General features: G+C 39.9%; 1 protein-coding gene across 3 annotated transcripts in view; it reads right to left on the bottom strand.

The window, feature by feature from the left end:
- Window positions 1-309: 309 nt before the first annotated feature.
- Window positions 310-13,694, bottom strand: part of chst10 (carbohydrate sulfotransferase 10) — a 34,592-nt gene continuing 21,207 nt past the window's right edge. For all 3 annotated transcript variants that reach the window (XM_056767156.1, XM_056767165.1, XM_056767148.1), the window contains one exon: window positions 310-1,437. In XM_056767156.1, the coding sequence (XP_056623134.1) occupies window positions 888-1,437 (550 nt within the window). In that variant the 3' untranslated portion in view covers window positions 310-887. The remainder of the gene's footprint in view (window positions 1,438-13,694) is intronic.

Genomic DNA, 13,694 nt, shown 5'->3' with positions numbered 1-13,694 from the left:
TAATTGTTTTGGGTCCAGTGGGGCTTGAAGCATGTCCAGTGATGCTGTGTAGAGAACAGCACTCAGCAATGCAATCCAGGTCCACAGATTTATAGCACGCTATGATGGAGAAAGGTTTGCTACATTGGAAGATCTTCCACTGTGGTGCTCGGGCCCATTATCACTGCCTTCCACAATAAAAAAAAATGGGCTATTAAAAACTTTGTGCCTGGAAACCCCTAAATAAGAAAAAGTTGATATTGTATAATTGCATAATATATCAAATATTTAAGAAATTATATTAAAGATAGAATAATTTACTTTGAAAAGTTATAGCATTTTAGAAAACATTTTATTTTTTAAAGATTAATGAAAGAACATTAATTTCAAAACAAAATATACAAATAACAAATTCTAGGATTACATCTTTTAAAATGTGGTAAACTATTTAACTTTTGTAGAAAGCTTGAAATTTAGTAATTCCTTTTGGGGTCCTTTAGTCAACCAAGGAGACCTCAGAAACCCCCAATGAGTTCTTTAAGGCAAAAAACTTAAGCAAAATTAACAAACGCTTCTTAGAAATCTAATGGTACATTCTCATTACATGGCAACTACAGATATTACTATTAAAGAATGCTATCTTAAGTCAACATAACGGGTAAATTCTAGGCAGGCATGTTCTTATGTGTATGGTAATTCAAGTTCCCTTCTGCAGATCACAGAGCAAAGATACATAAATAATTATCTGTAAAAATATTAATTTGGATTTAAATCAGCATTGAAAAGACACGACTTTGCAAAACCAATTTTGTTGTTCAGACAGGTAAACACTAGTTTTGTTGCAACTTTATACTCCTTGGTAGACAACACTTCTTGTCCCCAACAGAAAAAAAAGCAATCTATTTTTATCAATCCAATAAGAAGTCAGGTCTTGGGTAACCAAATAAGCTGAAGTCTCCCTGGTAAAGAGCATACAGGTGGCGAACATCTCGTTTGCCGATTCCAGTAAAATAGTTTTCCACCTTTGTGCGATTGTAATGGGTTATCCCAGGCGGAATGTTGGGGTATGACACCAGGTTAGCGATACCAGCAGATTTTAGTATATATGGAGCATCATGCTCAAGAGTCTCATGATGTCCCACCACATTGTAGGAAATATCACAAGGAGCACATAGATCAGTATACGTCAGCCAGTGAATAACATGGTCACCAAACTGCCTGTCCAAATGGTGTCGACCTGGTCCATCACCCAGGTACCGAACAAAGTCTTCAAATCGCAAGCCTACACTTTCAGCATCATCACTGTGCCTTTTGCGATATTTCCGGATGATGGCTGGAGCAATGTCATGTTTGTACCAAGGTTCAAATCGTGGGTTTTTCACAAACTTGTCTTTGAAAGCAGATATGAGACGCTCAAAGGGGTCTCTGACAATGAAGAACTTGAAGTAGGAATTTAATCTGTGAAACAGAGAGCAAAACAAAGTTATAAAATCAATAAAATACAATCACAAAGCAAGCATAAGCATACATGAATGTGGTTTCTGAATAAAAAAATGTCTGAATACTCTGATTTAATGAAGCCACAATGTTCAAATCGAAAGGGGAGCTCCAGTGGGTAACAACATAGAAATAAAGATATACAACTGTAGGGCAGCTGAAAAGGTAAATTCTTGAAAGAATTATGTAGGCAGAACCTACAAAGCCATTGCTATGTGTGCAGGTATTACTCTGTAATTTTTACATCTTACTGATCGCTTTTACATTTTGAAATGGAATCAGTCTTTTATTTATTCATTGATGTTTGACCTTAATTTTGAATTTACTATTAAATATACAGTAACATGTTCAAGGAATAGGAAGAAGGAGGCAGGAACCAGTGAACGTAAAACCAACTTTTTATAACATAAACAAAAAACAATACGAAAATAAAGTGCCGAAAGCTCCCTCAGGGTCAACTGGCGGCCACACAAACATAATAAAACATAACATAAACTCCAGGCCTGGTCCTCTCTCCTCCATGACTCTCCTCCGTGAGAGATGTGAGACCGGTGCAACGCGCAGCTTCCGTCATGGTCCTTGTCCAGCTCTACTTGGCACATAAACCTTAAACCTAATGTTCTTATTGATAATAAACTTGTGGCTGGCTGAAGAAGTCACAGTGAGGGAAGTATTTATTTGATCCCCTGCTGATTTTGTAAGTTTGCCTGCTTACAAAGAAATGAAGGGACTATAATTTTTATGGTAGGTTTATTTTGACTGATAGAGACAACAACAGGTGGAAAAATGTCATACAAGGTTATAAATTGATTTGCATTTCAGTCAGTGAAATAAGTATTTTTTCCCAGAGAAAAAATAACTTTGTACTTTGCTGAGAAACCCTTGTCAACTCAGATTTAAGACATTTCTGATAGTTGGTCACCAGGTTTGCACATGCGTCAGGATACAATTTAGTCTACTCCTCTGTCCATCTTTAAGTTTCTTGGCTGTCGCTCATCAAATTGGAGTTTTCGCCTCCTTCACAGATTTTCTATAGGACTAGGCTCTAGATACTGGCTAGGATATTTAATGTGCTTCTCCTTAAACCACTCTTTTGTTGTCTTGGCAATATGTTTTGGGTCTTTGTCATGTTAAAGAAACATGAACGACCCATCTTCAGTGATCTAGTTAAGGGGAGATTAGATTAGATGATTAGATTCAACTTCAAGATGGTTCTCGTCCAAGATTTTACTGTACACTGGACCATCTCCCAGCCCCATGAATGCGATGAAGTCATCCTGTGCCCATAGCAGAGAAAAAGCCCTAAAGCATAATGTTTCCAAAACTGTGCTTCTCTGTAGGGATGGTGTTCTTGGGGTCATAGTCAACATTTCTCTCCCTCCAAAAACAGTAGTCAATTTTGTTCTCACAGCAGTGCCAGAACTTTCGCCAAAGCCAAATACTATTTTATGTTTGTATCTTTTAGTTTCACACTTTTTTGCATTAAATCCTGGTCAAATACAACAACTGTCTGTCCCTTGGAGGAAGTGATGCAAGAGAGAGTTTAGCTGGCTGTGAATCTCAATATAGGACACGGGGTCACATAGGGTGCAACAGTACAGTGAAATCATAACACTCTGAGAGGGAGCACAATAAACTACTGGAAGTGAGTAAAACACATTTAACTTCTGCAGTCGTACTCAGCCATCATAAGCTCAGCCATGGAAAAAACAGAAGCTGAAACTCAAAACAACAAGGAAATCAAATCGTTGCACTCCTCTAACTCAGAAAAGTCCTCTAGTTTGTCAGGTAAAATGACTGTTAGATCATCAGCAGGATCTTCAAAGTCGTTAGCATTAACCAGAGCCAGCATGGCTGCAGCAAGCACGCTGCAGAAGCTCAAGCCGCAAAAGCCAGATTAGCCTATGCTGAGAAAGAGATGGATATTAGAATGGAAATGGCACAGTTAAAGCCAACTCTTGGTTCGAGGCAACTCTTGATTTACTCAATCTTCACAAAGAAGCAGATGCAGCCATAGCTAAAGTGGAGGTGATGGGAGTGTGCTGCTGCTCAGTATGCCATTCCAGGGCAAGGTGAAGAGCTGTGCTTCTTACCACTACAAACAACTACAGAACAAAAAGTGAGTGAATACATAAACAAACACAGTTACACTGATCTGGCTAAGGAAAATGTAAAAACATTTCAACATGGAATGACATATGAAGAAGAACAATTCAAACAGTCACGAATGTACACACCTTTGTACGCCAAACAAGAAGCAAATCTTTACCCGAATTGGCCACCAGATGGTGCCAAGCAACCACAGCAGAGGACAAGTTCAAATAATGCTGACAGTACAATCAGTGATCTTGCAGGATTCTTAGCAAAAAGTAGTAACTAGTAACTGGAGGACTGACTCAATTTGACGTTAAGCCAGTGAGAGACCTGAGCTGGAAAGCCACATTCCAGAGTACCACCAGAGATCTTGGTTTTACGGATAGTGAATAATTTAACCTCCTGTTTAAGTGGCTGGGCCCAGAGTCTTTTGAACACGCTAAGAGGTTAAAACCAGTTAATATAAAGTACCCACCTGCCGGTCTGGACATGATATGGAAAAGGCTAGAAGAATGCTATGGCTCTCCAGAAGCAATAAAAACTCCATGTTTTCAAGATTGCAAACCTTCCCAAAGCTCTCCAGCAAGGAGTCTCTCAAGCTTCGCGACCTGTCAGATCTCCTGAGTGAACTGCAAGCTGCAAAACTAGTTGGATACTTACCTGGTTTAAGTTACCTCGATACAGCATCCCCTGGCTGTAAATCCAATTGTGGAGAAGCTGCCCTTTCACCTTCAAGAAAAGTGGACTATGGTAGGAACAAAGTTCAAAGAGGACCATAATGTTAGCTTTCCACTCTTCTCATTCTTCTTGGAGTTTGTGAAAGGACAGGCTAAAGCAAGTAATGACCCAAGCTTTACCACAACTTACCTCTCACCTAACAATTCTACACTTACATATAGAAAGGGAAACAAACAGGTAACACACCAAAACCATCAGTTACAGTGCACAAGATAGAAGTATTGGAAGGATGAAAGACAGTCTAAGACATTAAAAGACAGTGTCCCATACATTACAAACCCCATCCACTTAAAAGATGCAGGGGGTTTTAGGATTATGCTCCTTGAGGATAGGAAATAGTTGCTCAAAGACAACAATATCTGCAATCGCTGCCTAGCTTCTATCAACCACCAAGCCAAAGACTGTAAGGTAACAGGATCCGTGGGGTACTCTCCACAGTTAACCATTTGTATGATCCACTTGGACTGCTTGTACCCGTAACTATTAAAGGCAGACTTTTTCTCAGAGAGTTGTCCAGCAGAAACCTTGAGTGGGATGTTCCCTTGCCGCAAGATATGTATAATGAATGGAGAAGATTCACTACAGAGTCTCAAGTCACTGCACGTCATACATATGTATGTTACAATTTCCATCTCACAAGCCACTTCCTTTGAACTTTGTATGTTCCCACGGAGCACAATCCTGCAGACCTGCAGACAATGGCTCGCGGTCTCTGGCAGCAGAGAAAATCACTATTACCACATGGTTCTCGATCTTAAGACTCTATCTCCTTTAAAAGGCCCTTTTGGACTCATTGACCCCGAGTCAGATGTAGAAATAAGACAGAATGTAACAGTGCTTGTGACCAGAACTACTCTAGAGGGCTTAGGTTCCTCACGGTTTGAACGTTTCTCGAACTGGACCACCCTCATCAACACAGTGGCCTTCCTTCGTCACATATCACAGAGTTTCAAAAACAAGGATATGGACGGTTGTAAAGGTTGGCACCTCTGCAAAGCAAGCCTAACAGGTGAAGCCTTGACTCAGGCAGAGTACACAATCATTGGATGCTTCCAGAGTAAATAATAGGGTGAAGAAATTAAATGCATCAAGACAAAATGAGACTTACCACGCAAAAGTTCCCTTTACAAGCTAAATCCAATTATGGACGAGAAAGGCCTACTCTGGGTGGGAGGACGTCTATCAGAATCAAAGCTGCTGAGTCACAAAGCCAATCCTCTTCTAATTCCAGGTAAACATTATTACATTGCTAGACTGCTCATTCGCCATCACCAAAAAGCCGTAAATCACCAAGGAAGACACTTTACTGAGGGAGCTGTGAAAGCAAGTGGTTTATGCGAAGAGATCCAGCAGCAGCTTCCTCCACAAATGTGTGATCTGCAGAAAACTTCGAGGTAGAACAGAGTAGCAAATCATGGCAGATCCTCCCGCTGAAAGTCCGACCCCCCACTTTCTTATGTTGGCCTAGATGTGTTCGGTCAATGGGAGGTTACAACACACAACACACTTGAGCACTAGAGGTGGTCAAGCCAACAGCAAGATATGGGCAGTCTTGTTTAGTTGCATGTCTAAAAGAGCCATCCATATTGAAATTATTTAAGCTCTGAGCACCTCAAGTTGCAATAATGCTCTTTTTTGTTGGTGGGTCCAAGGAATTAAAGCAGAGTCCTCCAAAGCCTGGTGAGACATGTGTACATGACTACGCGAACAGAAGTGCTCCTGGGTGTTCAATCCTCCCCTCTCGTCCCACATGGGAGCGTATGATAGGGATCTCACGATGCATTCTAGACTCAATGCTCTTACAAGCAGGAAATCCTAAACCGACTCATGAGATCCTGATGACGTTAATGGCTGAAGTCACAGCTTTTGTCAATCCAAGGCCGTTGGTATCAGTTTCTTCAGATCCTGATGCCCCCTTGATCTTGAAACCCATGACTTTACTCACCCAGAAAGCCAAAGCAATTCCAAGTCCACCTGGGGATTTCTCCAAAGCTTGGACATCACTGGAAGACAGTTCAAGTTCTTGCTGACACCTTTGGGGCCAGATGGCAGAAAGAGTACCTCAACGTACTCCAAAGTCACCAGAAGTGACAATGCAGCAAACCAAACTTGAAGGAAGGACATGTCATTCTTCCAAAGGAAAAGCAGCTTAAAAGGAATGAGTGGCCAATGGGTATAGTCATGAAAACTCTCCCAAGTAAGGACGGTGTTGTCAGGAAGATTGAGGTAAAAGTGACACGTGACAAGAATACAAAGGCCTTCTTCTGGCCCATATCGGACTGTATCCTTCTTCTGTCTCCAAAGGACTAGTTTATGTAGTCGTGTTTTATGGCATTTTTTTTAATAATGCAAAGCGGGGAGTGCAGTGTCCAGGATTGTTTTGTTGCTGAACTCACAAATGTGTAGTTTGGCCACTCTTAATATTCCTGGGATAATTCTGATGGATTTTGTTTTAATCTATCTATGGTCTGTTTTACTTGCATGGAATTTCCCTGAACCGCATGATGTGGGTTCACAGCAACAGCTTCCAAACGCAAACACCACCTTTAACATGTTTAATTAATGAATTCATTATTTAACGAAAAGCCCATACCTGTGAATAAAACAGCTTTTGATTTGGCTGTTACAATCACAAATTGTCTTATTGAGTTTAAACGCAGTGTAGTTGCTTTGTTTACTACCGCCTTGTCACGTGTTGACGTCGCGTTTGTTCTCGTCTAGTCTCACAGCTATTGAGAAACATTTGTGTCTTTCTCTTTTAGCATATACTGAAACCTGGATCAAGCCGGAGAACAATGCCACACCGGCTGCCCTCTCCAGTTACAACACTTTCTCCCACAGCCCACGCAAATCAGGGAGGGGTGGAGGAACCGGTCTAATTCGACCAGTTCCTCGCTGAGACCTCCCTGAGACTAGCTAGAGCCTCTAACTCCTCTATACTCATCCTACTCGATCTATCTGACGCCTTTGACACCATTAACCAACACATCCTCCTGTCGACCCTCCTGTCTCTGGAATGGTTCTACAATGGTTCAGGTCTTACCTTTCAGGAAGGTCATTATAGTATCCTGGGGAGGGGAGGTGTCCGAGTCCAACATCTCAATACAGGGGTACCTCAGGTCTCAGTGCTTGGACCGTTGCTCTTTTCTGTCTACATGACATCCCAAGGATCTGTCATTCGGAAATATGTCTTTTCCTATAACTGTTATGCGGATGAAACACAACTCTACCTGTCATTTCACAGCATCTAAAAAAGCTAATTTCTTGGGTGTGACAGACTCGTCACTGAGTCCCTGAGTCCGGCGGTGGTGTTGCAATTACGGCTGGCTACGTTCTCATAGAACGCTATCACAACCCCCTTTGCTTTCTGAGGGAGTTCAAGCTCCAGCATGCTCACCTGACATCCCGCAATGCTTGAATATTTAGTGCGAATGTTCTTCCAGATAACGTTCTCGATAAGTCAAAGACAACAAAAAACAGGACAAAAAGTTATGTGCCATAATTTGAAGTGGCATTCAAATATAAAATTATAAACCGTATATATACTGCATTACCTCATCTAATGCACTGTAACTTTCATAACTGCATTACCTCATCTACTGCACTGTAACTTTCAAAACTGCATTACCTCATCTACTGCACTGTAACTTCAATAACTGCACCAACTTCTCTACTGCACTGTAACTCATCTATTGCATTACTGCATCTATTGCATAACTAACTGCATCTACTCATCTATTGCACTATAACTTCAATAACTGCATTAACTCATCTACTGCACTGTAACCTTAATAACCGCATTAACGCATCTACTGCACTGTAACTTCAATAACTGCACTAACTCATCTACTGCTCTGTAACCTTTAATAACCGCATCAACTCATCTACTGCACTGTAACTTTAATAGCTAATGTCTGTAACTAATGCACACTCAAGTCACTTGCACCATTGTATAGTCAATATTGTTATCTGTTCATAACCACCTGTACATTAATGTTCACAGTATATAGCCTTCTGTTTATATTGTTCATAGTACATACCGACTGTCATATTTTCATAGTACATGCCCATTGTAAAGTATTTATTCACACTGTATATCCTGCACTTGCTAATTGCACTTCTGGTTAGAACTAAACTACATTTCGTTACACTGTACTTGTATATGTGTAATGACAATGAAGTTGAATCTAATCTAATCTAGACAATATATATTGTCTAATCTTTCATATGAATACAATTCACATGTTATGTTGTACTATGGGATGTTACAAATATCAGAATCAGAAAGAGCTTTATTGCCAAGTATGCTTGCACATAGAAGGAATTAGTTTTGGTTACAGAAGCATCCAGCACACAGAAACGGCAACAACAGTACACTTTCCACATCCTCAAATCAGAAAGCTGTGAAAGCCATGTCGCCAACACCTGTAAAATTGCGTTTTTCTCTCATATGTTTTCACTGTCAGACGCATAGAAGATAATTCATGCATTCATGACATCAAGACTATATTAATGTAATGCACTGTTAGGTGGTTGCCCTGCAGGCTTATTACAAAAACACCAACCGGTCCAAAACACGGCAGATCGAGTTCTTACAAGAACAAAAAAAGTATGAAAATATTAGCCCAGTTCTGTCATCCTTGCACTGATTACCTATACAGCCCTACATGGTCTTGCTCCGCAGTATTTGAGCGAACTTCTATTGTCTTACGGTCCTTCACATGCATTACTCTCTCAGGCATCCTGTCAGTTGGTAATACCTAGAATTTCAAAATCAAGACGCATCTTTTTAATCTTGCATACAAAACACTTATTATATTATGGAATATAAATCCTCTGAGGGTTTAGGATGCATTATTTCAATTAACCGGAACCTGGAAAACTTCCAACAACAACTGATGTACTTGTTGCATCAAAGAGTTCAGAACAGTAGTCTACTCTCAGCCAGTCTTGTCTCATTGTTCCAAGGATTCCACAACGAGCAGGATGCAGTTCATGTCCAGACCTGATGGTAGAGCGTAGAATGGGAAGCGGCAACCTGACAAGAGCTAAGATGATAGAGCTGGATAAAGAGGGTTTTAAAATTTCAAATACTATTAGATTATTAATGATAATCTTAAATCTATAATTTACCGTATTAGTAAATTTATTTATTTTTATTTAGCCTTGTTGTGCACTGTCGAGCTTGTGCAGAAGCAGCAGCTTTTGCAAAAGGGGAGCTGGAATCCCCAGGTTGGGTCTGGAGTTTTTAGTTTTCTTGATTTTACTTTTGGGTGCCTCGCCACCATTGTGTGTGTCCGCCTGCTTGTCTGTGTGTGCGCTTGCTTGTCTGTGTGTCCGTGGGTGTATGTCTATGTCTATGTGTGTTAGAACATGTGCATATTGTGTGTGTGGAGCGTTTGTATGTGGATATGTCTGTTTTCTGTGTTTTCACCTTTTTCTTATTTTTAAATATATATTACTTCAATTGATTTGCTTATAGTCAACATGTCACATGTACAGCTGCTTCACTCAACTCAACTTTATTTATATAGCGCTTTTTAAAATTTTCATTGTAACAAAGCAGCTGAATATGAGACACATTGGCTACAAGTAAAACGACTTAAATCATACACCTGTAAAAACAAGAAAAAGGTGAAAACACAAAAGACAAACATACAAATGCTCCACACACACAATATGCATACATACTTAAACACATCGACGCACACACGCAAACAAACTCGCACACAAGCACAGTGGAAGCACACATTTGAGATAAAGCAGAGAGAACCACAGGTCAAATATAAAGCGGACTATAAATTCCTATATGCAATATTAATTATCTAAAAATAATTCTGAAATCTAAAGCAGCCCCCCTGGCCAGGCAAATAGTGCAAAACAGTATGTAAACGGTGGCGAGGAACCCAAAACTCCAATCAAGAAAAAAAACTCAGGAGAACCCAGGCCCAACCAGAGGATTCCAGTTCCCCTCTGGCAAAAGTGCTTGAAACAGTGCTTGCCCAACAAGGCTAAATAAATAAACTTACGAATAAGGTAAATTATAGATTTAAGATTATCATTAACAATCTAATACCATTTGAAGTGTTGTAGAAAAATCGTGTCAAGTCGCCGCGTCCTTTATCCAGCTCTATCATAAGGTCTGGGCATGAACTGCATACTGATTAGATTAGATTAGATTCAACTTTATTGTCATTACACATATACAACTACAGTGTAACGAAATGTAGTTTAGGTCTAACCGGAAGTGCAATTAGCAAGTGCAGGATATACAGTGTGAATAAATACAGAATACAATATTAGGAAAATACTATACAATGGCCATGTACTATGAAAATGTGACAGTCGGTATGTACTATGAAAAATATAGACAAAAGGCTATATACTGTGAACATTAATGTACAGGTGGTTATGAACAGATAACAATATAGACTATACAATAGTGCAAGTGACTTGAGTGTGCATTAGTTACAGACATTAGCTATTAAAGTTACAGTGCAGTAGATGAGTTGATGCGGTTATTAAAGGTACAGTGCAGTACATGAGTTATTGAAGTAACTTCAATAACTCATACTGCGTGTCAAGTAACCTTGGAACAAAGAGACAAGACTGGCTGAGAGTAGAGTACTGTTTCGCACTCTTTGATGCAACAAGTACATCATTTGTACCGGACAGTGCAGGGAAGAATATTCCAAAGTTAAGGCACTTGATAAGAAAAGGATCTACCACCTGCACTTGATTTTGAAATTCTAGGTATTACCAACTGACAGGATGCCTGAGAGCGTAATGCACATGGAGGACTGTAATAAAACTGAAGTTCACTCAAATACTGCGGCGCTAGACCATTTAGGGCTTTAAAGGTAATAAGCAAGATCTCAAAGTTAATGCGATGCTTTATAGGTAACCAGTGCAAGGTTGACGGAACTGGGGTTATATGCTCATACTTTTTTGTCGTGTTAGAACTGGAGCTGCCGCGTTTTGAAACAGTTGAAGTTTTTGTAATAGGCCTGCAGGGCAACCACCTAAAAGTGCATTACCGTAATCTAGTCTTGATGTCATGACTGCATGAATGAATTTCTCTGCATCTGACAGTGACAGCATATGAAGTAGTTTAGATATTTTCTTAAGATGGAACAATCCAATTTTACAGGTGTTGGCGACATGGCTCCAATAGATGGAGTATCCGTCAACAGTTAAGCAGTATTCTTGGTTGTTACGTATGGGGGTTTTCGGTCCAGTAAGTAACACTTCTGTTTTGTACGAGTTCAGTAGTAAAAATTACTTCATGTACACAATAATAGTTTTTTACATTGTACTCTATTTGTTTTTTAATAAATTGCACGTGTGCTGCTGCCCTTCTCTCTGTGTAATAAGTAAAGGAAAAGCTTGGTGTGGATGCGCCAAGAAGCACAATTTCTTATAAGGCGCTCTTAAAGAAGCCAGTCTTTGCTGTTTTTGAAGCTTTGATTATGTTTTTTGGGTGTTTTACAATGGATGTTCATGTTTCTAAAAACAAATCTTTAAAATTCACAAATTTCAAAACTGTTGTTCACCGCTGTCCCCCTTTTAACAGAACTACTGTGTATATTCCCTCCTTCTGAAACGCTCTGATTGGTAAAGCTGACCCAGTCTGTCGTGATTGGTTCCCCGCTTAGAGTGTGTGAAGATGTCCCAACCATACCATATCAGCAAGCTTCCGCTTTTCAGTGTGTTGTGATTGGTTGGTACCCCTCTCAGTGCACGTGTTTTCATAAACTTTGGCTTTGAGCAATAAACAGTGTAGTGGAGTAGGCGGGGCGAGACCGTGGTTCGAGAGCGGTGAGTAATTGTGAATGAGCGCCAGCTGTACAGCACAGGTAATTGTGTACAATCTCTTATAACCAAACACTACTCCAGTGGCTCTCTTCTCGAAGCAAGCCCTCGCTTCTGTTTTTGGCATATTCCTTTGGGTGGAAGTAAATAAAAGCACTCGTAATAGTGACATCATGTACCCAGGAAGCAGAGGGCTGTCAAATTCAGCCCACAGAGGAGGGTAAATGCATTTGCTATTTAAAGGAGACATCATATGACTACTTTCAACAAGTTGGCATGAATTATTAGGGTCTTCATGAAATGTCTGGAACAAATTTTGCTTAAAAACACTCAATGGCTGTGTAAACAAAACCTCGTCAAAAACAGCTCTGCTCACAGCAACCTGTTTTAGTGCATGTCTCTTAAATGATAATGAGTTACAGCGCACCCCACCGTCCGGGCTTGTCAACACAACAAACGGGTAGTACTGCCATGCCAATCATTTAGCTAAATTATGTTTCTTGAAAAAAATCTGTCACATCAAACAGCGCTCACGTTGTGCGTGTATGCTTGCCTTAAATCCACGGATTGCGCACCTGAAATCTCAGCAGAATACCGTGGATTTAACCGCTTTTCGTTGACAAGTTATAACGTTAACTGTTATAACACACACGGTGAAAGCATAAATAGTAAGCTGTGAAAAAATGTTCAGCCTAAGCAGGAATGATTAGAGACGTTTAAAACGAATCTAACCAGCAGTGTTCGCCCCTGTTCATTAGCAAAAACAAACAGCTTGCCGCAGCTAAACATATTAATGACCATAATGTATTAACATTCATACAGTTAAACTCCAAGTGTCCATCTGCACTTATATACAGTAAGTTTAACACTTGCTTTGCATGTTCTATTTAGCCTGTGACTGACTTGGCTCCCTTCGTTATCATATGCTAACATAATCCTCCTATATATACGGTACATTTACGTCAATTCAGACTGTTGATAAATATTATTCACATCACGTCTCGTTCAGTCGGTCTCGATCCCTCTTGAGAAACAACTTTGAAGCTAATCCTGCCTGTTCTGCCCCAGGTTGAAAAAGCACTGCGGTTTGAAGTGATTTGCGCAAACAAGCAGGTTTTTACTTATGGTTTCTGAGGGATTTCCACTAAGAAAAAAAAATCAATGCTGTCTCCTCCTAGGTTTGGACTCTGTGCAGCGACTAAATTGCATGTTGTCCACAAACTTAAGCCATGGATTCATGGAAAACTACAATGGCGGAGCAGTGTCTGCCAACAAACATTAACAAAAAACATGCTTCAGAACAGTTTGAGAAGGCACTTAAAAGTGTTGAGCAATGTATTTTTATGAATTAGACTGTTATCGTGTACCCTGGAATAAAAACTTAATCAATCTTTCTCAATCAAGTGGACTGTTTTGAAGAGACATGTCTGAAATAAATGTTTAATTTAAACAATTTTCTGTATCACTTCTTATTACTTAATTCGAATTTATGAGATGAAGGTGAAAAAAAAATCAGCCTCGTGCAGAAAAAAATCCATATCGGTCGACCTCTATTATCAACAGCTATTTCTCGC

The sequence above is a fragment of the Triplophysa dalaica genome, chromosome 2, assembly GCF_015846415.1.
Source record: "Triplophysa dalaica isolate WHDGS20190420 chromosome 2, ASM1584641v1, whole genome shotgun sequence".
Classification (NCBI taxonomy): Eukaryota; Metazoa; Chordata; class Actinopteri; order Cypriniformes; family Nemacheilidae; genus Triplophysa; species Triplophysa dalaica.
This window is presented reverse-complemented; position numbering and strand designations above follow the sequence as displayed.